At 41.0% G+C, this 24883-nt stretch overlaps 1 protein-coding gene across 1 annotated transcript in view; it reads right to left on the reverse strand.

The window, feature by feature from the left end:
- KLHL6 (kelch like family member 6) overlaps nucleotides 1-24883 on the reverse strand; it is a 52835-nt gene that overhangs the window by 21834 nt on the left and 6118 nt on the right. Inside the window, exon 2 of the mRNA XM_054577125.1 lies at nucleotides 8918-9083. Coding sequence (XP_054433100.1) covers nucleotides 8918-9083 — 166 coding nt within the window. The remainder of the gene's footprint in view (nucleotides 1-8917; nucleotides 9084-24883) is intronic.

Raw genomic sequence — 24883 nt, forward strand, 5'->3', positions numbered from 1 at the left:
CCATTGTTGAGTAAACATCATCTATGGGCCCCTGTCAATGACAGCGAAAGATCATCTGTACCTGATAGTAATGGGACCTAATTTTTGCTGGGTGCATGGCATTTAGTAAGTACTTAAAATGAAACAATTATTGGTATTATCCTGCTAACTACCTCCTCTTTTACTAGCTCATTGTATTTCCAATAGCCAGGACTGGGCTTCTTAGTACCCTCTTAAAGGATGTTAGGATATTTTTGTTAGCATCTCAATTAGTTTCTGAGGTACCCTTCATATTCAGCTAGCAATGAATAAGAGCAACACATGTATTCATTGATTCAACAACTATTTATATGCTATATTCCAGGTATTGAGGAAGCCAAGGAGCCAACACAGGCCATCAAGTTGGACCTGACCACAGGGCTACCTCATCCATAAAGATCTCACCACCGTTCATCCTGTCATTAGCAAAAGAAATACAAAAACAAGTAATGCCAGAACCTTCACTAAAGTCTCCACAAGCTGCCACCACAGTGAAAGTTATGTCCCCACTTCAGAGGGCATTGTAGAGGCACCACATGGGCCTTCTCTGGTCCAGGCCAGAGGACCAGTCTCCCCTTTCTGCATCCCTCCTTGTCTTCTCATGTTGGTTCTTGGGACTCAGCCTGATCTCCTTGTTTCTTCTAAGTTCCTTCTAACCAGCTGCTCTGTATTTTAGGGATCCTCCTACCCCAAGACTAAAAGTAAGCACAATATGCATCTTCCTGCTGTCCTGCAGATAAGCTCAAAAGTTCTTACTCTTTTGAGTTTTTAATGTAAAAATGAAAGTGACAAATATGACGAAGTTCCCCAAAGAAACATGGCTAAGTTCCCTAAGACTGCAATATTTTACCAAGTTCTTGGTTCTTATAGTTGTTGTCCCAGATCTATAGTTTCTGAGATCCTTGTTTATTTAGGATTCTGAAGCCTGAAAGTCCAGTTAAGGCCATGAAGGCCATTTGCTTCTCTGGAGTCCCCTTTGGGTGATATTTATCTCAACACCCCAGCCTCAGACATGAACAGGTCACTTTGCTCTTCCCCTGTTAGTGGTTCTCTTGCTTTTACCTTTCAAAAAACCACTTAAAGAGTATATGTTTCAGTGGGTAACAGGGGAAATAAGCGGAATAGTCAAGTCAAGGAACATGCATAGAGGACCCATGGAAAAGACAACGTGGGGGAGGATTGAAAGTGGAAGGTGGGGGTGGGTAGAGCAGGGGAGAGTAATGTGGGAAAAATGGAGACATCTGTAATTGAACAACAATTTTTAAAAATTAAAAAAAAAATCTCTTTCAAACCATAGTTGGCCAATAAATTACGGCCAGGTTACTGAAAAATTCCTCTAGTGGGAAGATCATTCAGTATATGCCACACCCAATGACTCCTCCTAAAAGAAAAAACTGTCCCACACCTGCAATAGCTGATTGAACCCATGGACCCTTGGAACCAATGGACCCTTGACCCAAGGCCAGCAACTCATGAAGTTGTCTTACATGAAAAGCTCTTTTCAAATTGGAATTGTGGTGTTTGGCTGGGTCAATAGACTTCTCTCTTTCTGGACTGGGAGAGAAGCAATCAATGCATCATAGGAAGAGACTACAAGGAGGCCTGAAAAGAGAAACAGAAAATGGGGGAGAGGCCAAGTTGCATCAAAGGTGTGAAAATTAAGAAACCTGCCCTACAGGATGGATGGAGAGCGCCAAGATAATCTGATTCCCATTGATTTCAGTCCCCCAAAAGCAGCACTGGTTTTTGTGGATGTACTAAAATGACAAGATAAAATGTCAACTCTAACACACTTTTCTCCACCTATGATTCCAAGTGAATTAAACTGCAGCACAGTCCAACTCATTGTACTATGTGTGTGTCATATGAATGTGATAAAACAAAACATTAAAGCATGGTTTCTTACCATCTTAATCCAGGAAAAAAAACAAAGATCTAGGGATGGACTAGGGAAATGTTCCCATAGTTCAGTGTCAGCTCAGTTTATCCAAGGGAAAAACTCTCTGAAGTAAGGTAGAGATTAAATCATGAATGATGGGAAAGAAACTTCTATTTAACATCTATTACGTACCAAGTACATTATAAATATCATTTAATCCTCATAATAACTCTCCCTGAAAAGGTAGGTATTATTATCCTAATTTTATGGATACAAAAAAGAGGCTCAACAAAGTTAAGTAACTTGTCCATGGCTACACAGCCAAATAAGTAACTGAGTCAGAATTTAAAGCCCATGTCCTTTCCACTCTGCCGCTCTGCCTTACAGGCGATCATTACAGATAACAGGGCATATTTCATGTCTAAAAAGACCCCAACAACATTATACAGCCATTGAAAGAACAAGGAAGCTCTACACATACTGACCTGTAACAATCTCCAAAATATACTCTGAGGCCAAAAAAAAAGAAAAAAAGAAAAAAAGGCAAGATGCAAAATCAAGTGTATAGTGTGCCAACATTTGTGTTTCAAAAATGGAGGCAGTGAGTGGGAGTGATATATGCCCATGTGTATCGGTAGGTTTGTAGAATATTAGGGACAGTAAGACTCTGCCAAAGTGAAGAAATCTTTTGCTGTCACCCCTTTTGTGTTTCTGAATGTGGAACAGGGGTAGGTTTTTCCATCCAAAAAAATAATTTTTTAAAACCACAAAGTTGCTTCAACAACCTATGAATTTCTGTTCCTCATGGTACCTTCGAGTATGAAAACATTCCTATTTCTCTATGTCTGAGACTTCAAAGCAAATAATCTAGAAGCAAGAGAAATCAGAAAATGGGTTGAATACATATCCAGAAGGCCACAGCACTCTTATTTTCATAAAAATTAACAAGTATAGGAAATTGAATAAAATAGACACAGAGAGAAGCTTATTATTTTTTTGTCTAGAAAGTAGACAAGACTTGGAAAAAGTTGAGGTGAGAGACTACCAAAAATGGGGAATTAACAATAAACAGCGTGTTCTCCCTATAATCTGTCTCTGTCCTCCTCTCACATGGCTCATCAAATCTACGCTCTGCACTGACACTAAAACTCTAAAATTCTGTTCACCACTTGGAAGAAAATGAGAAGAAGAAAAGAAAAAAGATAAAAAAGAAAAAAACAATTTTATAGCAAAATAATGTCCATGTATATTAAAGATTTATATATCAAAGCTGTCAATGTAACAAAATTAAATAAAATTATAAGTGATAAAGTATAGAATCAAGCAATGGGGAAGACCTTTTTAAAAATGCACACCAAAGGGACAAATCATCAAGAGAATGATCAATAGATTTGACTAAACTTTAAACTTTTCTACATAAAAAAGCTGCAACTAAAATTACGAGTTAAATGGCCAATGGAAAATATTTGCAACATTATTACAAAAGGTCACAATGTTATCTAAAGAGTTCTCATAGCCTCTTGAAAAATCACCCAAAATTGAAAGAAGAACAAGAAACAGAAGCATGAACTCCATCTTCAATGAAACTAGAAGACATCAGTCACCCCAAACCACAGAATATGAAGACTGGTAAGTGACTTTGCCAAAAGGAGAAAGGTCACACCAACTGACTCCAGAAGAAGTTTGTCCCTCAGAACCCTCCCAAAAAGCAGGAACATTAAAGGCCAGCAACCAGGAACCAGGAAGGCCAGGATAGGTGGGGCTGATAACAGGGTGTCAGTTTAAGAAGTTAAGCCTCCTCCTCACTTCTTGCTGTCTAACGGCTCTCACTCTCACTCCCCCTCGAGAAGAAGACTTGTCTTCTGGAGAAATTACACCAGAGAGGTTCTAGACTCAGAAACACCATAAACTAAAGACAGCACATGAGAACATCTTACTTAAAATAAGAAGGTTAAATAAAGACACACACCCACACTCACACACCCCACCTAGAATGCATGCAGCTGCTTTATAACCCCTAGGCAAGGCACTGAAGATCACTATCTAGAGAAACTGAACAATCCTAGAAACAGTCCGACAGATACTGACATTTGGCGATCCAATTAAAAAACGGGCAGGTCACCTGATAACCCTCTAGTTAACTGGCCTCTCATCCTGCTTCATGGGCACCCAGCTTCAAACAAGCATATTAAGGCTTCAAACTTGAAGATGACTGAACAGCCAAGGATCAAATCATCAAAAGGGTATTTGAGGAAACCCTCTTTAGTGGTTGAATTGTGCCCCCGCCAAAAGATATTCCATGTCATAATCCCCAAAACCTGTGAATATTACCTTATATGGCAAAATAATGTGATTAAGTTGAGGAATTTAAGGGGAGCTTATCTAGGTGGCTCTTAAATGCAGTTACATGCATCTTTATAAAATACATACACGCAGAGAAGGAGACACAGAAAAGGAGGAGGCAATGGGACCATGAATGCAAAGATCAGAGCGGTGTGGCCACAAGGGAAGGGGTGCCAGTTGCCACCAGACACTGGAAGAGGCGAAGAGCAAATTCCCCCCTAGAGTCTCCAAAAGGAGTACAGCCCTGCTGACACCTTGATTTTGAACTTCTGGCCTCCAGGACTGTGAGAGAATAAATTTGTCATGTTTTAAGATACCCAGGTTGTTGAATTTGTTACGGCAGCAGCTGATAACAGAAAATTGATACACCTTCTCTAAGAGGAAAGTTGGAGACCTAAGCAAACAAGCCGAGTAAAGAACCTCGGGAGAGAGAGAGCAGAAGAAAACCTAAAATATATAATAGGCTCAAAGAAGTAAGAGTAGGAATCTATTAAAATAAATAACAAGAACTCTTGTAAACTAAGGATATGTTGACAGAAGTTAAAAATTAACTGAAGAGTTGAAAAATAAAGTTGAAGAAATCTTTTAAAAAAGCGGGGAGGGGGTGGTGGCTGGAGATAGTCAATAGAATAGAAAAGGTAAGAAAAAATAAAATTAACTGTATTTTGACATGTGTAATGTGCAACTGTTTTGCCCAAATTTTTGAGGGAAAAATAAGGATGCACATTATACATGGGTAGTACTAATCCCATAGCCATATACATGTTTTTAATTCTTTTATTTATAGTGTATCTCTAGAAAGCAATAATGATATCCATATGCAAAATAATACCCTGGAATATGATAATTGGTTTTGTTTCTAAATATAAATAAATAAAAATTGAATTAAAAAATAAAGTGAATGATATTTTCCCTGAAAGTTTGAGCCAAAAACATGGGTGCACATTATACACAGGATCACACTATACACAGGAAAATATGGGTAAAGCCAAGAGATTCAACACCTAACTCCAGAAGAGTGACCAGATAAAAGAGCTGGAAACTATCGAAGAGATAATACAAGAAAATTTCCAAGAACTGAAATATATTAGTTTCCAAATTGAAAAACTAACACAATGGGTGAAAACAAAAAACAAAAAACCCTGCAGGTATTTTAAATGCTGGTGCAAAAATGAATCGAATGGATATAAAAAATTATTATAACATAATATAGGTAAAATAAACATCAAAAACATGTGTCCAATAGGAACCAATTCTTATAAAATATGTAATGGTAAATAAAATAGAACGATGCCTTGAAAATGTCATAAGAAAATTATTTTCAATCTTAAATTTTATATCCAGCTATAATATTGATCAAATATGAAGTAAAACAAAAATATTTTTAGACATTTAAGTCTCTAAAAATATATCTATCATATACTCTTTCATCATAAATTATTAAAGGTTGTGGTCCATTAAAATGTGGGAGTATACAAGAAAAAAGATGATATGCGATTCAGGGAGAGAACATTCGACAGAGAGAAGGGGGTAAAAGGAGCTCTGAGGGTGACAGCAAAGCAAAGTCCAAGACAGCGGCTGTGCCACAGGACTAGAAAGGGACAGGGTTGGAGCAGGAGGACACAAAAGGAATGACCTGAAATAGATGTATCAAGACATAGCAATGTGCATACACAAATAACGGAGACATATGGAAGTAAATACAAAAAGAGATATGTACAAACAAATGAAATTTTAAAACATTTCAAAACAATGTCCAGAAGAGTGGACATATTTTTTTCTAGGGGCCACAATTCATCCCACTACAAAGCTATTTAAATGAAATACTTTGAACACCTTTAGTTACTTCTTTAGTATGTATATTGAAAAAAAGTTTTAACATCTATTTTCAAAGTGACTTCCAGAAAAGTTTCCATTTCCACTTCCACAAGCAATGAATGAAAGTGCTCATTTTTCCTCACTTTTGTAAATGCTGAATATTATATTTTATTTACTCTTGGCCAAAGTGATAGACAAAACTTAATTTGCCTTTTGGATTACTAATGAGGTTTGGCATTTAAATATACATTTGCTGCTCATTTGGTCTTCATTTTTTGTAAATTGCCTGTTCATGTCCTTACAGTTTATTTCTATTAGGACATTAATTTCATCCATATGAAATAAAAGTAAAAAGATATTTATGACATTGTTTTGAACAGTCAAATACATTAAAACAACCTAAACTTTCAGCTATAGGGACTGATTCACCAAACTATCATGCCATTGAATTCCATTCAGCTCTTATAAGCGTTATTACCAAAATGCATCTACTGACATAAAAAGGTGATTACAATAAAATACACAGACTAAAAACAGTGTTCCAATAGGAGCCCATTCTTCTAAAATCTGTATGTACTAGATAATAATACAAACACATATATAGCATTTACCAGGCACTGTCCTAAATGCTTTACACATATTACAACTCCAGGAAATAGGCCCTGCTATCGCTCCTATTTTACTCAAAAGGGAACTAGAACACAGAACAATTATGAAACTCACCCAAAGTCACCCAGCAGCTAGGTAGTGGCACTGGGATTTAAATCCAGCAGTCTGGCTCCAAGCTGTGCTTTAAATTGTACAGAGGCAGCAACTCAATGTGCAGAAAAGAACCCGAAAAGTCTATATACCAAGGGAGTTGCCATATTGTTTCTGAATAGGAGGGGATCATACGTAATTTTACATTCTTTTTGTTAGTATGGGTTTCTGATTTTTCTATAATGACTTTGTAATATAATTGCAATTTAAAATTATTAAAACTGCATTTGAAAAAACAGGCCCTATCTCCTTAGTCTCTCATACAGGACCTCCTTTCAACCAGTGGGAAAAGCAGGAGACCTGGTTACCAGCCCCAGCTTTGTCGCTCAATGCGCAAAATAAGCGCTCAATGAAATTTGAAATTTATATTCACTGAAATATATATTCAATGAAATTTATATTCACTGAGCATCTACTTTGAGGTCAGACTCTATACTTGAAGCAATAAATGCTGTTACTATCGTTATTATTAGTGTTACTTGTCCATCTTTAGACGTTAGCAACCCTCTCGGGGCCCCAGGAAAGGAGATTAGCATGAAGATAACAATGGCAGCTGGGGTGGCAGATGGAATAATGAAGAATGGGGTGATCCTTCTAAAGGTTATTGTCTGTTTGTGGGGAGGCAGGGCAGAGGGGGGATGCTATCTTTTAAGAAAAGGCTCAGAAAAAGCTATAGTGATAGAGGCTTCTCCATGACATAGGATGAACTTCCCTGAAGTTACATTGTTGGAGTAGGGGGTAGAGGCGATGAAATGAGATGAGGGTGCTGAGCACGAAGTTGCTGAGCCCGTCCCTCCGCCCAACAAGGGCTGTTTCCCGAACAGCCAGTAAGCCTGAGTGTGTAAGCAGGTCAGGACGGAGAGAGGGCAAGGGGCGGGGTGTGTGGGCGGTAACTGACTGGAAGACACCACCAGGGAAGGTGTGACCAGCACTGCTGGAAGTAATTTGCTTTGTATATTTAAACTTCCCTGAGGTAATTGAGACAATAAAATAGGAGACACTGCAACATCCCATTACTCAGAATTCATCGTGCTGTTTCTTGCTCTCTCTTTCCACTCTTTCTTCCTTGTTAGACTTCATAGGTTCTGCACAATTGCCACCCTCAACACAGATAACCTGATTGCCCCTGGTCTTGACCCTGGATTCCTCATTCCCTACCTTCCCAGACTCTGTTTTCTATTCCCCTCAATTGCCGACCTAATGATGATCCAAGAGGATGTCATCATCTAAAATCCCAAACCGAGGACAAGATCTGGCCTGTGCCCGGACTTATCACAAACACCATCATCTTCAGTGAGACAATCTCTGTTGTAACCCAATGGAACCAAGTTCAAAGGTAACATTAGACCTAGGCAAAGTGGGTACCTTGAGACAGGACTCCTGTGATCATTGTAAATACATTTGACATAATCTATAGGTCTGATTATTCTATGAATTAAATATAATTATTATAATCAGATTGAAACAAACATAGTCGAATGCCAACAGTGAAACTTAATTCTGAGGGTTTTCTAACTTGTCTTCTAGAGTACCCCTCATGAGAGGTACTCTTCTCTCTCACCCACCATAAAGTGCTGGCCAGTCAAGGTCCTGCTGTCCCCAGAATCTAGGCACTCCTCCTCAAGAGACTGCATGGTGTAGTGGCAACCATGTGGCCTCTGAACTCAGAAAGCACAGGGCCCAAATCGTAGCTTTGTCACTTATCCTCCATGTGCCTTACTTTCCTGGAAGGTGGGGAAGAGTAAGTATCTCCCTGGTTGTGCTAAGGATTAGAAGTTAAATATATGAACTGGTGACTTCAGTCCCTGGATCCAATTAGGCTTCTATAAATCACAGTGACTAACCCTGGAGTCAGGAACAAAGTATAGGTACCAGGCACCCAGCTCCCCTGGTTTCATCTCATTAAGGAGTCTCTACCTCATCTCACCACCTCTCGGGAAATTTCCAAAGAAGCATCTTCTGACTTTCAAGTAAGCACAGGCCCAGCTAATTGTGTGTGCATGTCCCAGGTACAGGCCTGGCAGCCAGTCCAGGCAGGTCTCTGGGGAACCATGCTTTCCCCTGCTGCAGAGGAGAGCACTGAGCCTGTTTGCCACACACCTGGAAGAGGTTAGCAGCTTCCAGGACCCGCTGGACATTCTGCTTGGTGATCAGCGCCTTGCTGGTATAGGTATAGTCCAGGAGCGTGTGCATGGTCTCAGCATCGACCCCTTTGATAATGATCCTCTTCTCATACTTTTCCTTTAAATCATTGCAGAACATGGCCCTGGAAGAGAGACGTGAGAATGTGAGCCCTACTGTGACCCTTGATTCCAGGACTTTAAAGACCCCCTTCAGAGCTATCTGCCCCATGAAACAGTTAAATGAAGTCATAAGGAAGGGGCCGTAATCTAATAGGATTGGTGTCATTATCAGAAAAGGAAGAGAAACCAAAATTCACGCTCTGCCATGTGAGGACGCAGTGACCGTCTATAAGCCAGGAAGGGAGTTCTCACAGAAACCGACCATGCTGGCACCATGATCTTGGACTTCTAGTCTCTAAAATTATAAGAATAGGTGCCATTATCTTCTAGCCACGTCACAGAAACGAGAAGGTCCCGAAGGAGAGCCCTGATGACAGAATGTACTTCCCAAAACTGGGACTTCCATTCCAAAAAGGAGGTGATGACACCCCTAAATCCTGCTCCTCTTCCCTTTCCCATACCTCCTATTTATCTCTGGAAATCACTCATCAGTTTCAAATTACTCAACTAGCTAACTTTTGAGCCTTTTGTTTTAGCCAGTGAAATCTTCTCCCTCGAACGCCCTCTGTTCTTCTTCCTCTGTCCTTCTCAACAATAACCCTCCTACCTTTCTCTCCTCCCTCCTCTTCTCTCTCCCCTTCTTTCTTTCTCCTCACAGAATATGACAATATATATAAAAAAGAGAGAGAGAGAGAGAGGGAAAATGCGAATTCTGCAAAGTTTACAAAGTTCCCAGCCTGGATCCAGAGGAGCAGTGATATCATTTGGACATATGACCGATTTACTAGCCACTTGCTTCGGCCATAAATCCACTTGGCCGGAGGCGCACAGAGCTGTCAGCAGAACTCACACCTTTTAAAGTGATGCCACATGGGCCTCACCTTGCTGCCTCCTGATTCCACGAAGAACCCTGCCATCAAACAACCGCACAATTTCTTCCCGGGAGGAGTTGGACAAGTTCACTCCCTAAACCTCCTTTGTTTGAGTTTCTAGGACAGCGTTACTCAATAGAAACATAATGAGAACCATATGTGGCATTTTAAATTTTCTTGTGATTTTCTTTTTAAAAAAATAGAAAAAGATAAAATTAATGGTATATCTTCTATTTAACCTAATACATCTCAAACATCATTTCAACATGCAATAAATATTTTAAAGTATTAATGAGATAATTTACATTCTCTTTTTTCATACTAAGTCTTCAAACTCCTTCGTGTATATTTTATACTTAAAACACATCTCAATTCCAACCCACCAAAATAAAATGCTTAGCAGTCACATGTGGCTAATGGCTACTGTATTAGACAGTGCAGCTCTAGAGCATCTGTCCTGAACACTCGTGTTGGGCCACCCAGATCTGCAATCATCTCAGGGGGTGAATTGAATGCCACCCACATCAATGTCATGTGCGTGAATATGTGAGAGGAGGACGTTCGGCAGGAAGGGGTGGGCAGTGATGATGAGGTCAAATGAAGCTTCTGCTAACTGAGGCCGCATAGCACCAGAGTCCCACCAAGGTCAAGCTGAGAAATGCTACTACTGCACCTGGAGTGAGACTTCAAGATTAGTGAAAGGTGAATTTTGTTGAATGCGTATAATCTCAAAAATTCCAGTGAAAACTGAAAAAGTCTAATGGAGAGATGTTTTAATATCAAATGAGATAAGTGTGTAAGCCCTAATTCAGGGCCTTGCACTTCTAAGGGCTCTCAAAGGAAACCTATGTATTTCCCATGTGACACAATTACGTGGCCGTCTAGACTCTTGATTGGACACTCAAACGCAGATTCTGAATTCTCTCTTTGAATCACTCACTGAATCACACCCTGCCCCAGCTTGGCCCATACCTGACTGGGTGTCTGCATTCTCCAGAAGCCCACTTTTGTGAGCTAGGGCTGTTTTAGGCGTGTAGGGGAAGTAGGATGAGGGAGGGGCGGAGATCAAGCAAGACAAAAGTTGTACAGAAAGTCACTTTAGTTAGATCCTGCAGGGAACCGCTGCAGAATAACCTCCAGAGTTGTTCCAACAAGAGACATAAAAGCTGGGCAGTGATATTCTAACACCTGCTGACAGTTTTCATTGTGGGCTGCCCCAGGAGAAAGTAAATTCTCAGCACTTCTGGCTTTCAGTGTGTGAGTGTGCATGTGCCCAAGCAAAGGGGCTCTGGGAGCCTCGGGGAGGGTGGAGAGACAACTGCAGTACTGGCTTTTAGCAGGTGGAGAGAGAGCTGTGGTCTGGTCTAGCTCTGATGCTAACTTAGTACGTGACTTTGTACAAGTGAGCAAACCTCAGTTTCCTCCTCTGTGACATGGTTTAATAATAGCCCCTACCCCAAAGAATTGTTGTACACAAAGTAATGAACACTCACTAAGGGGAGGCATTTCTGGCCAGATGAGAGGATTCTTGGCTGGCTGGTGGGAGATTCTTGGAATAGGTGGGCCAATCACATTCTGGTTGCAACTCTTGACCCCCAAGTCCAGACCAGTAAATGGGTGCCAGTCACTGCACTGCTGTCCACCACCCATCCAGAGCAGAGTCAGGGTCAGGCTGCACACAAACTGGTCTAGAGACATTAGCAGGGTGCCTGGCACATAGGAACTCAATACATGCTCCCGGGAGAGAGTGGGAGCAAGTGCCCTAACTATAGTCCCTCTCTGGAGCTCTTGTGCCTGCTTTGGCTCCCAAAGAGCATTTCTCAGCTCTCCTCTGAGACTTTTTCTCCGACTTTCTGCCACTTAAAGACACTCTCCTGGGCCATAACCGCCATGCCAGTCATAGAAAAGGTGAAACTAAGGAGAAATCTATGTATTTCTCATAGGCCAGAGTTTGAAGCTTCTGATTCTCCCCCTGGAGATCCATGGAAACACTTTGGCAAAGTTGAGCCGCCATGAAATGTACACAACCGGGGCAAGGTGGGCACCCCCGCATTTCACTTTAATAACTAATCTTTTACATTTATGTTTATAGTACTTCATAGGGAAAAAACATTATCTTCTTTGAATATTACACCCTTCTCACAGGTGACAGACTGAGGTAGAAGTTAAATGAGTTGCCCAAGACCATACAGGCCGTCAGCAATAAAATGGGGACCAAGCCTAGGACTTTGGGCTCTTAGTCTAAAGCTCAACAGGGCACGAAACCAAGAAAATCAGCACAGGTTCAAGATCATGTTTAGGGGGTCAACTGAATGTTAGCACTGAGTGAACCAGACCAAGCTTTGCTCTCTGGAAATAGAGCTGGGTTAGTTGCTAACCATTTGCCCCTTAGCTTATACAAGAGAAAAATGAACATTTTGTGCAATAAAAAAATACTTTCTAGCCAGACACTGACCTATTGTCATGAGACTCTTATGAAACAGAGGTAGCTATTAAAATCCTCATTTTACAGTAGAAACAGTCTCACAGCAGGGAGCCAGTTGCCCGATTCTTCAGCAGTGAGTCAACTTGGACCCCAGATAGAGCTTGGGCATGTGAGCTTATCCCCCACAACTGCCATGAAGACATCCATCAGCCTGGGCCACATGCCCCTCTGAGCTCTGCAGGCCTCAGCCCTCATTCCATCCAGGTCTCTTCTCACATGTCACCTCCTCAGAGCAGCCCTCACTGATGCTGCCCCCAATCCAAATGGTCACTCCTTAACATCTTTATCTCCTTTATTTTTTTCACAATCCTGTCATACCTTGAAATTATATTATGCATCTGTTTGTTAACCAGTTCAATGACTGTCTCCCCACTAGAATGTGAGCTGAGTGAGGACCTGGGTGCTGAGTTCACCACTGTATCCCCGGCACTAGAACAGTGCCTGTAACCCAGTAGGGATTCAGGAAATACTGGGGGGAAAATGAATAAGTGAATATGATTGAATGAACGAATGAATGAATGAACTTATCTTTCCAAGCCCCGGGTGCTTGTTATGGATAGGAATCTGCATCGCCAAAAATTAGCAGACACCCTATGAAGGATGAGACTGAGGAGGCCTGCCTGAGGACCCTGCATCTGCATAGAGATCTTGCATCACACCCTCACGTCCAAGGGCTGGACCTTGAAGAAGACACACCCACACCGGAACATTCCACTTACCACTTTGATGAGTTCTACATGCTCCTGCTGCTCCTAAATGTCACCAGTTCAGAATTTTTCATCCAGCCCAAATGGCCTGTGGCTCGCCCCTCCCCAGACCTACACGCCTGCCTCTGAAGTCTCTGACTCTTGTACCCCTGACCCCATCACAGCCCTAAAAACCAACATCCACCTCCACCACCCCCATTATCTCCTTCCTAGGTTGGCTCCACCAGCGTCACTTCTTGCTTTGTTCTTCCTCCAAGCCTTCACCATCCAGAGAAACTATCTCCTCTGCATCAGTGGATATTCTGGGTGGGAGCGGCTGTAACATTGGTTGCAAACTGAGTTAAGTTCTCCTTAAGAATATAAGTGTCCTTATATATACAATTGGTTTAAAAGTTTTTAATTAATTAATGTGCTGCTCAATGAACACTATTGTTAAGAAAGGATTGTTGGATATAGACCTAATATGGCCAATCAACGTGGCAAAGAAATCAAGGAGTCAGCAGGTACAAGGGGACCGAGAATGGAATGACATCACTATGATCTCCAGCACCTCTAAGTTGAAAGCTGGGACCATGAATTTTATCCATTTCACCAAGCCCCCACTTATAATTTGCTTGCAAACCAAAGTTTAAGAACCATTGCTCTCGAGAGAGGTCACCTCACTTCCCAACACAGGGACCACTTGGTTCACCCTGAGAATGAGGGCATTAGACAAAGGTCCAGGTCAGAAAAACAACTGACCATGGACAAGCATGCCCTCGAAAGCCTTACCCACCTCTGGGTTTTTCCTTTTATCTTCTGAGATTCACTCCTCCTAGAATTTCACGAGGCCTAAGGCTGCTTCCCAAATTACGGGGTGGGAGTGGATAGGAGCTCAGAAGGAAGCAGACCTTGTGCTGGATTCTTAAGCCTTTCTCTAACTTCTCTGCGTAGACAGGAAGCCCTGCAGCTTGTATTCAAGTAACGCAGTTCATTAGAGCTAAGAGTTCTGAAACAGGATGTCATGCCAAAGCCTTATTAGTGACAGTGTGGAATTCTCTGTTCTTACCTGCTGTGCACATACATGTCTTACACACTTGTAGGGGTGCCTTCAGAGAAGAATTTAGGGGTTCATGGCCATCTCTCTTTCCACTCCAGAGATACGACCAACAGCACTCTGCCATCTCTCTCCAGATCATGGAGTCAGCTCCTTGAACCTCCAACTGCTGGCTGAGTCTTTACTCCAAACTGAGAGAGGAGCTGGGACTCCAGAGCTGCCCCCACCTCACTCTAAACATTATCAGACCTCAAAAGAACTGCCTTCTGCCAAGCTCCTCGCCCAACTTCACCATTCCTCAAGGACACTGCACATGTACCCTTTGGGGACCAGAACTCCAGCCATGTTCCTATAGAGCCAGAATCCCTCCCAGCCCGACTGACCCATTGCTAAAGCCTCAGCATGCCATTTCACCAACCCATTCAAGTTTATGAGAGAAATAAAGGCTTGTTCTATCCTGCAAGATCAGCCAGGATAGAACATCTATCACAGCAAAGCTTGTGGCCAGGATTCAGCGATGATTCAGCCATGGAGATACAATGGGCACTTCTTGTTTTGCCTGCCCTACATTTTTCCCATTGTTTTAGCAAGAGCACTCAGATTTTCCTTTGGGAACTATCCTGCCTCCAATATCAGTCTGGGAAGTTTGGATGGAGCAGGCCGTACTTCTTAGACCATGGATGAGCATGGTCCAAGTCACACATTATGCCTCCGAAGCCAAAGTGCTTGATTTGTGGATGGGCACAGGAACAAAGTGATCCGATCAAAACCAAATTTAGAACTTTCTCTGGAATTATTGAGAAAGAGAAGCTCTCTTCCCACTAGGATTGCTGAGCTGAGAGAAATAAAAGTTTGGAGCTGCTAGAGATCTTCCTGCCTCCATGTGTGAGGATCCTCCCTGGGAGAGAAATCAAGACGGAGGAAAGTAGAGCCAAGAGACAGAGAGAGAGACTGAGTCCTGATGACATCATGTGAGCACAAAGACCCAATTAGGCCTGAACCAACACTCCCGGGCTTTTAAATCATGTGAGCAAATAACTTTTCTAAATGCTTGAACGAGTCAGATCTGAGTATCTGCCATTTGCAAAGCAGAATCCTGCCTGATGCTCCTGACAAGTGAAACCCTGAATAACAAATGGGCCCAACTGCCAAAGGAGATTATCTAAAAAATGCCGTGAAAAGAAATGTTAAAATACCCTCAACGTTGGCATACAAGGGCCTTCACAGTCTGGTGAATCCCCTTCCTTTCCCACGAGTAGCTGCACCTAACAACCAGCAGTTTACAATGTGTGCCTGTATTTACATCAATGCCATTGGGCTCTAGACAGGTCTTCCTATGTACGCTCTCTTTGGCCTATTTTAATGTGTCTTCTCTATTTGAGTATTAAGCATCTGAAGGGCAAGTGTTGTATTTTATTTTTCTCTTAATTCTGATTTACTGGCCCACAGTAGACACTTAATGTTTATTGGATGGATGGATGGATGGATGAATGGATGGATGGATAGGAAACAACACATGAAATGGAGTCCTGTACTTCAAGTAAACCAAGTGGATTTGCTTCTTTTACCTCACCTTCTCCAATCACCCATTTCTCCTATATCATGAGATTAAATAATGAAGAGCTCCAAGTTTGAGTGACCTGGAGTGAAATGCATGTGTGCACAACTATATTATCAAATGATTCTCAGAATTGGAACCCCAGGCCCCAGATGTTTATCCCAAGCTCTCAGGCCTGAGATTTTACATTACAAACCATGGAGTTGTTTTTCACCTTAAGTTGCTTTTGCACATCATCCACCTTCTTGCCAGAGGTGAAACCTGACTTCCCCTAACAAAACGCCACTTCTCTCCAACCCTCTTCAGTAGTGTCTGGTCTGATTCTCACTTCCCGCTGGGCAGGGAGCAAGGTCAGCATTGTGCTTACTGTCCACTGCCACATCCTGGCCAGGCTGTTGCTCTGAAGGCTCCTTGTTGTCCTCTTTTTCCAATCATTTTTACCCCAGCCCCGCAAGACCCCATGCTGGCTTCCTTATAGCCTCCATGTCATTATCCAGAAATCAAGGATCAGCCTCTGCTTAGAGATTTTTATGAGCATCCTCTGATCCTGACCACTTAGAAACCTGAGAATTGGCACTGGCCCCAATCTTTCTCTCCAGGTATTCAAATGGTGAGGCTTCCCAGTCATAAAAGTTATCTCTATTGTAATACACATGCTCCAGACTTACCCTCTGCCAGCTGCCACAGAGGAATCTGGACTGCCAGGCCTATTTTTTCATCCAGAGAGAAAAGGGAAGAAGACAGAAGGTCCTCCACTCAGGGATGGAGAAAAGTTTTAAAGCCAGAGGTGAAAAAGCAGCCATCACAGGCTTGCCTACACTCAGGGCTGCCCAGGCCAGGGCCAGAGTTGGAGCTGAGATTCAGACCCTGCTGCACTCTCCATACCTTGTACCCTAATGTGGACTGTGACAGTCCCCAGAGAAAAGGGTCTCTATTTCTAATTGGCCTTCCCAGATAGAACTTTTAACAATTTTAACAGAGATCTCAGATCACTTTCCTGCTTAAAAACTCTTACATGGCTTCCCGCTGCCTATAAGAAAATTTCAACCTCTTCATCTTGGCCCAACAAACTCTTTCATCATCTGACCTTACTCATCTCTTGGCTTGAAAAGATATATGTGGACATATCCTTTACTCCAACCCTGTTCTTCTACCTATGGTTCCCATGCTTACGTTGCATGATACCTTCCCAAATGGGTTTCCTTTTGCCTGGAATGCTGCCTGCCTTCTCCCCTCATCTAGTCTATTCTGGCCAATGCTTATCAATCTTTTAAAACTCTGCTCAGCTATTACCTCTTTCAGGAAGCCTTATCTGACTGCTTTCTTTCCAGTCTGATTTAATAAGCAGAGCTCCACCATTATACTTCTCACTTGTACTGAAACATTGATTTACCTGTCCTTCTCTACTAAGTGACTGTGATTTCGAGGACAAGTAGAAACCATAACTCTTTGTAGACCTAGTACCTAGCACAGAGAAGGCACTTAATAAAGTCATGTAAATTGAACGAATACATGAATGGATAGATAAACTGAACTTCACTAAACCCACTTGACTCTATAGTACTGCAAGCTTAATATTTTGTGTTGTTCCCCCTACCCAGATACTGGCACCTTAAGAGAAGTTCCAGTGTTCTTCAGTTAAAGGCCTACAAATCACTGGTGGCACACTGAAAAAGTGTGGGAGGAATGTGGGTTTTCATAGTAGTTACTAAGAATTCTCTCTCTCTCTCCATTTCCATTTCATTTGCAAATGAGACAGACATTTCCTGCCAACCCAACCTACTATCCTGAGCTTTGAGGATACTGCCAGTGGAGGATTCCAAGGTGGCTGCAGAGTAGGTGGAAACTACACTCACCTGCTCCCTGTGCCAAACCAAATTTACAACTATAGGGCAATCATCCTGAATAACCAACTGAATGCTAGCTGAACCAAAATATTATAACCAAGGATTTACAGAAGAAGCCATATAGAGAGTGGTAAGAAGGGTGGAGACACAGAAAGGATTAGTCACCACACCCACGTGTGGAAGCTGAGAAGCCAGAGGGATATCTCAACTGAAAAATCCCTCTCTGCAGGAGGATGGGGTCTAAACCCCACCTGGGGATCCCCAACCCTGAGCAACAGAGAAGGGAAGAGAAGCCTGTATAGCATCTGGTGGTGAAAATCAGTGAGGATTTGGTCCACCTGGGAGAGGAGGGAGTCTTCTAAAGACCCGGATTCTACCTTCTCAGGAATAAGCACTCCTATTGTTATAGTATCAACCTGGGGTGTACACTGCAGGTCCCCCAATTACTGGCAACACCAATTTGCCATGCCCAGGTCCTACAGAGGGGCCTGCTGGCTGTACCCAGAAGTGACCTTTAGTGTGCTATCTTCCTGGAGAAGCTCTTGGTGGAGACTCAGTGATTGAACTGTGTAGCTTTGGAAAGGGGAGCAATCTCCCCCATCTAGAGTGCACAGCCTGTTGAATCACTTGGCCAGCCCACCCTGCTGAGTTTAGTCATGCAAAGACATCAGAGTGGTGCACAGAGCTGGGACTTTCAGAGTGTGTCTCCTGGGGAGGCTTTTGTCTGGGACTCAAACAGACAGGTGCTGGATAGTATAGCTACATCGTGGGGGTGGGGGCAGGGCACATCTATCTCCCCTGTGAACTCAGCCCATGCTATCTCAGGAGGGGGAAGAAGTGCCTACCCCCTCCTACAGGCTTGCTGGCACCACAACAGGGGACTGTTTGGATCTGCCTTTCAAGTCCCGGATACCCCACCCTGCTGAGCTCAGTTCTGCAGGGGGAAGGGAATGCTGCTCAGAGCTGAGACATTAGGAGTATGTGTCCTTCAGGGACTATTGTCTGGCACAAGGCAAAGTTTTCAGACCCCTCCTGTAGGCTCAGCTGCACCATTCCCCAATGGGAGAGTCTTTTGATATGTCTTCCTGACCTTTGTGGCTCTGCCCTGCTGAAATTGCTCCTACAGAAAGGACTGCTGGCTGTACCCAACCTGACCCTCTGGCGTGCTCCTCCTAGGGGAGCTACAGCTGGAGACTCTGGAAGAGGCTGAGTGATTTGACTCTGAGGAACCACTTTCCCCTCACTGAGTGTCTGCCTGCATGACCCCCAAGAAGGGAACCTCTGACTTCATCCTTCTGGCCCTGGTTGCTCTGCCCTACCAAGCTGGCGACCTGTGGAAGAATCTGTAGTCCTTCCCAGCCTGGGCACACTCAACAGTCTTTCTTTGGAAAGACAACCTTGGTGGGAGGTGGAGTAGCTGACAGGTGGAAGCAGGCCTCAGGGAGCCCTGTCCTTTTATAGATCTGCCCCCATATTTAAGCTGGAGGAAGCAAACCATTAAACACAGATTGGCCCCTCCCATGCACACCGAGGCCCAGTAGGCACAGCCACAAGGAGTAAACAGCATGGTAGCTCCAGACAGGTAGCCCAAAGCCAATTACATCCAACGTCTGATATCAACCTGTACCTGAACCCCACTTAGGTGTACTCAGAACCAACAAAACTAATGGTGGGCTTCAGACCACACCAGAGCTTGATGCAACTAACCACACAAGAAACATACTCAAAGGGGGATTCTGGAAGGCACCAGACCCTGTTGGAAACAACTCTGCCTTCACAGGCAACCCCTGCATGGAGACTCAGATATGGTGATTGAGGTTTATATTTATAGACAGCCAGCCAGAAGGGTTAACTCCACCAACAAAAAGGCCAACAACATTCAAGACTCAACTACAACAGGAGAATGTACATAACCCGCAAGAAACATTCCTGCAGCATTGAGCTCAGGTGATCTGGAAGACTGTACCACTGAACCCAACAAGACACTTACGTCGTAAAGCCATCATAGCAAGTTTGGAAGTCATAACAAACCTACCAAATACACAAAGACAAAACGGGGACACAAAGAAATATGCCCCAAATGAAAGAATAAGAGAAATCCCCAGAAAAAAGAGTTAAATGAAATGGAAGCAACCAAGTTACCAGATACAGTCTTTAAAACAATGGTTATAAGGATGCTCAAAGACCTTAAGGAAAGAATGGATGATCTCAGTGAGACCTTAAACAAAGAGATGGTAATCATTAAAAAAGAAATAGAAATGATAAAAACCAGAGATTGAATCAGCGATGTGGAGGACAAGATAACAGTAAGCACCCAAGAAGAGGATCAAACAGAAAAGAGAATATTAGAAAGTGAGAAAAGTCTAAAAAACCTCTGGGACAACATCAAGCATAACAACATCCACATCACAGGGGTGCCAGAAGGAGAAAAGACCAAGCAAGGGATAGAGAATCTGTTTGAAGAAATAATGGCTGAAAACTTTCTTAACCTAGTGAAGGAAAAAGCCACATAATTTCAGGAAGCACAGAGAGTTCCAAACAAGATGGACCCAAAGAGGACCACATCAAGACACATCATTATTAAAATGCCAAAGTTTAAAGACAAAAAGAGAATCTTAAAACAGCAGGAGAAAAGCAGATAGTTACCTTCAAAGTAGTTCTCATAAGACTGTCAGATGATTTCGCAAAAGAAACTTTGCAGGCTAGAAGGCACTAGCAAGAAGTATTCCAAGTGAGATAAAGCAAGGACCTACAACCTAAATTACTCTATCCAGCAAAGCTATCATTTAGAATTGAAGGGCAGATAAAGTGCTTCCCTGACAAAGTAAAACTAAAGGAGTTCATCATCACCAAGCCATTATTATATGAAATGTTAAAGGAACTTATTTAAGAAAAATAAGATCAAAACTATGAACTTTAAAATGGTAATAAATTCACAGCTAGCCATAAATGAATCTAAAAAAACCAAACAAACAAAGCAAACAAGCAAAACAAGAACAGAATCATAGATAGGGAGATCATTTAAAGGGTTACCATTTGGGATGGGAAAAGTGGAGAATAGGGGAAAAGGAGTAGGGATTAAGAAATAAAAAATGGTAGGTACAAAACAGACAGGACAATGTTAAGAACAGTATTGGAAATGGAGTAGCTAAAGAATTTATATGTATGACCCATGGACATGAACTCAGGGAAAGTATTGCTGGAGGGAATGGGGATACTAGGTGAAGGAGGGAAAAGGGGAAAAAATGGAATAAATCTAATAGCATAATCAATAAAATATATTTTAAAAATATTCCATGAAAATGGAAACAAACAAAAAAAAGCTGGGGTAGCAACACTTATATCTGACAACATAGACTTTAAAAAAAGGCCCTAACTAGAAACAAAGAAGGTCACTACATAATACTACAGAGATTGGTCCAACAAGTGGATAAAACCCTTATAAACATATATGCAACAAACGTAGGAGCAACTAAATACATAAAGAAAATCTTGGTGGACATTAAGGGAGAAGTCAACAATAGCACGGTCATAGTATGGGATTTTAAAACCCCACTGACATTAACAGGTAGATCTCCTAAACAAAAAAATCAACAAGGCAACAATGACCTTAAATGACATGCTGGATCAGATTAATTTAATTGATATCTATAGAACATTTCATCTCAAGGCAACAGAATATACATTCTTCTCAATGCACATAGAACAGTCTCAAAGATAGACCAAGGTTAGGACACAAAATAAGTCTTAACAGAGAAAGTTAAAATCATATCAAGCACCTTCTCTGATCAAAATGTTATGAAACTAGAAATCAATTACAACATAAGAAACTAAAAAACATTCAAACACATGTTATTAAACAATAAATGGGTTAATGATGAGATCAAAGAAGAAATCAAAGTTACCTGGAAACAAATGAAAATAAACACACAACAGTCCAAAATCTATGGGACATGCGAAAGCAGTCTGGAGAATAAAGTTCATAGCATTACAGGCCTATCTCAAGAAGCAAGAAAAATTTCAAATAAACAATCTAACTCTCCAGCTAAGAGAACTAGAAAAAGAACAACAAACAAAGCCCTGAGTAAGTAGAAGGAAGGAAAAAATAAGGATTAGAGCAAAAAGAAATGACGTAGAGACTAAATGAACAACATAAAAGATCAATAAACCCAAGAGCTGGTTCTTTGAAAAGATAAACAAGATTGAGGAACCTTTAACCAGACCATCAAGGAAAAAAAGAGAGAGAGAGAGAGAGAGAGAGAGAGAGAATCTACATAAATAAAATCAGAAATGAAAGAAGAGAACAATTGACACCACAGAATTATGAAGGATTGTAAGAAAATACTACGAACTATATGCCAACAAAATGGAGTGGGGGGGAGGCAGAGACAAATGTATTTTAAAAGTAAATAAATTTTAAAAAAAAAGAAAAAAAAAGAAATAAAAAATATATATTTTAATTCATAGAAAAAAAAAAATGGACAACCTGGGTAAATTCCAAAAACAAGATCAGGTGAGGTTTATTCCAGGGATGCAAGGTTGGTACAATAATTGTAAATCAATAAATGGTATATATCACACAAAGAATGATACATAAAAATCACATGATTATATCAATAGATGCAGAAAAATCATTTGATAAAATCCAGTACATATTTATGATAAAAACTCTCAGCAAAGTGAGAATAGAAGGATCATACCTCAATATAATAAAGGCCATATATGACAAACTCACTCCAACATCATAGTCAGTGGGTGAAAATTAAAAGTGTTTCCCTTAAGTTCAGGAAATAGATAGGGATGTCTACTTTCACCACTCTCATCAACAGAGTACTGGAAGTCCTAGCCACAGCAATCAGGCAAGAAGAAATAAAAGGCATCTAAATTGAAAAGGAAGAAGTAAAACTGTCATTTGCAAATGTATGATGAAATATGTAGAAAACCCTAAAGACTTCACAAAAAAACTACCGATCTAATAATGAATTAGCAAAGTAGCAGGATACAAAATTAATATTCTGAAATCAGTGGCATTTTTATACACCATTAATAAACTATCAGAAAGAGAAAAAAAGAAAACAATGCCATTAACTATTGCAACAAAAGTAATAAATAGGTACCCAGGAATAAATTTAACCAAGGAAGTAAAAAACGTCTACTTGAAAAATTATAAGATACTGAAGAAAGAAACTGAGGAAGTTACAAACAAGTGGAAGCATATATCCTGCTCATGGATAGGAAGAACTTACATCATTAAAATGTCCATACTACTCAAAGCAATCTGCAGATTCAACCCAATTCCTATCAAGATACCAATGGTATATATCACAGATCTAGAACAAATATTCCAAAAATTTATATGAAACCACAAAATACCCCAAATAATCTCAGAAATCTCGAGAAAGGAGAACAAAGTTGATATGCCTGATATCAAACTGTACTACAAGGCCATAGCAAACAAAAGAGCATGGTACTGGCACAAAAACAGGAATATAGATAAATAGAACAGAATAGACAGCCTAGATATAAACCCACAGCTTTATAGTATTTAATATCTGACAAAGGAGGCCAGAACACACAATGGGGGAAAGACAGCCTTTTCAATAAATGGTGTTAGGAAAACTGGACAGATAATGTGCAAAAAAATGAAACTAGACCACCAATTTACACTCTACACAAGAATAAACTCACAATTAATTAAAAACTTAAATGCAAGTCGCAAAATCATTAAAGTCCTAGAAGAAGAAAACATAGGCAGTAAAATTTCAGACATTCCTCAGAGCAATATTTTTGCCAATATATCTCTGGCAAGGGAAACAAAGGAAAATAATAAATGGGACTACATCAAACTAAAAAGCTATTGCACAGTAAAATGAAACCATCAACAAAATTAAAAAGTGATCCACTGAATGGGAAAACATATTTGCCAAAGATACATCTGCTAAGACATTAATTTCCAAAATATATAAAGGATTTATACAACTCAATGACAAGACAAACAACCCAATTTAAAAAAATAGGCAAAAGTCTTGAATAGACACTTCTCCAAAAAGGACATGTAGATGGCCAATAGACATATGAAAAAATGCTCAATGTTAATATTCATCAGAGAGATGCAAATTAAAACCACAATAAGATATTACCTCACACTTATCAGAATGCTCTCATCAACAAACAAGTGGTGAGAATGTGGAGAAAAGGGAACCCTAGTGCACTGTTTGTGGGAATGCAGACTGGTGCAGCCTCTGTGGAAAATAGTATGAAGTTTCCTCAAAAAAATTAAAAAGGAATCTGCCCTTTCACCCCGGCATCCCACTTCTGGGAATATATCTTAAAACTCCTGAAACACCAATTTGAAAGAACTTATGCACCCCTATGTTCATTGCAGCATTATTTATTATAGCCAAGATCTGGAAACAGCTCAAGTGCCCATCAGTAGATGAGTGGATAAAAAAGCTGTGATACATTTACACGGTGGAATACTACTCGGCCATAAAAAAGGGAAATCTTACCTTTGATGACAGCATGGATGGACCTGAAGATTATAATGAATAAGCCTGAGCTCACTCTGCAATAACATATTATGATCTCTTGAATGCCGGTGAGCTCTTACTTGTCCCTCAACCTAAATCATTACATGTAAACCTGTTGGTGATTAATTTTTATAGCTCATCAGAAAGCGCTATGATGTAACTTTCGGATTAATTATGTTTTAAAATCATATCACTATCAGCACTAATGTAATTGTCGTGGCCTTAAAACTTTTCACAAAAAATAACATAATGAAAGAATGCCTACCCTTAGCTGGCATAAAACACATAGGTTGCCCAGTTAATATTTTTTCATAGCAAGGGAGACTTATCTGTATAGATAAATGGCTCTCCAAATAACATAAGATGGCTTATGCTAAGGCAGCAGAGGTGTGATAAATTACAAAACAATAACAACAACAAATAAAAAGATAAGAAACATGTAATTAAAGTAGGAGGAGAATATAACATTGAAACCTAGCCTAAGAAAAGCCAATGCAATGAGCTTCCTGACAGCCAAAGCAAAAACAGAAATACAATAAATTGGCTAATAAAAGAAAACAAACCAGGATTTGCTATTCCTTTTTAATGAACACTAATTTTTCCTTTTGTCTAGTGCCTTCCCCTTCTGGGAAATGCTCTGGTTCAAGTGGCATGCATATACACACTCTCACATCTTCGGCCAAAGGTGAACTCCTAAACTCAGCTGGGCTGATTATTATTCCCCACCTCCCTGACACAGTGATTGGTCTGAGATTGGATAATTGAATGGAGCTGGGCCCCTCAGAGCC

This window comes from Pteronotus mesoamericanus, unplaced genomic scaffold, assembly GCF_021234165.1.
Source record: "Pteronotus mesoamericanus isolate MK-2021 breed Mesoamerican mustached bat unplaced genomic scaffold, CSHL_Meso_final contig_116, whole genome shotgun sequence".
NCBI lineage: Eukaryota > Metazoa > Chordata > Mammalia > Chiroptera > Mormoopidae > Pteronotus > Pteronotus mesoamericanus.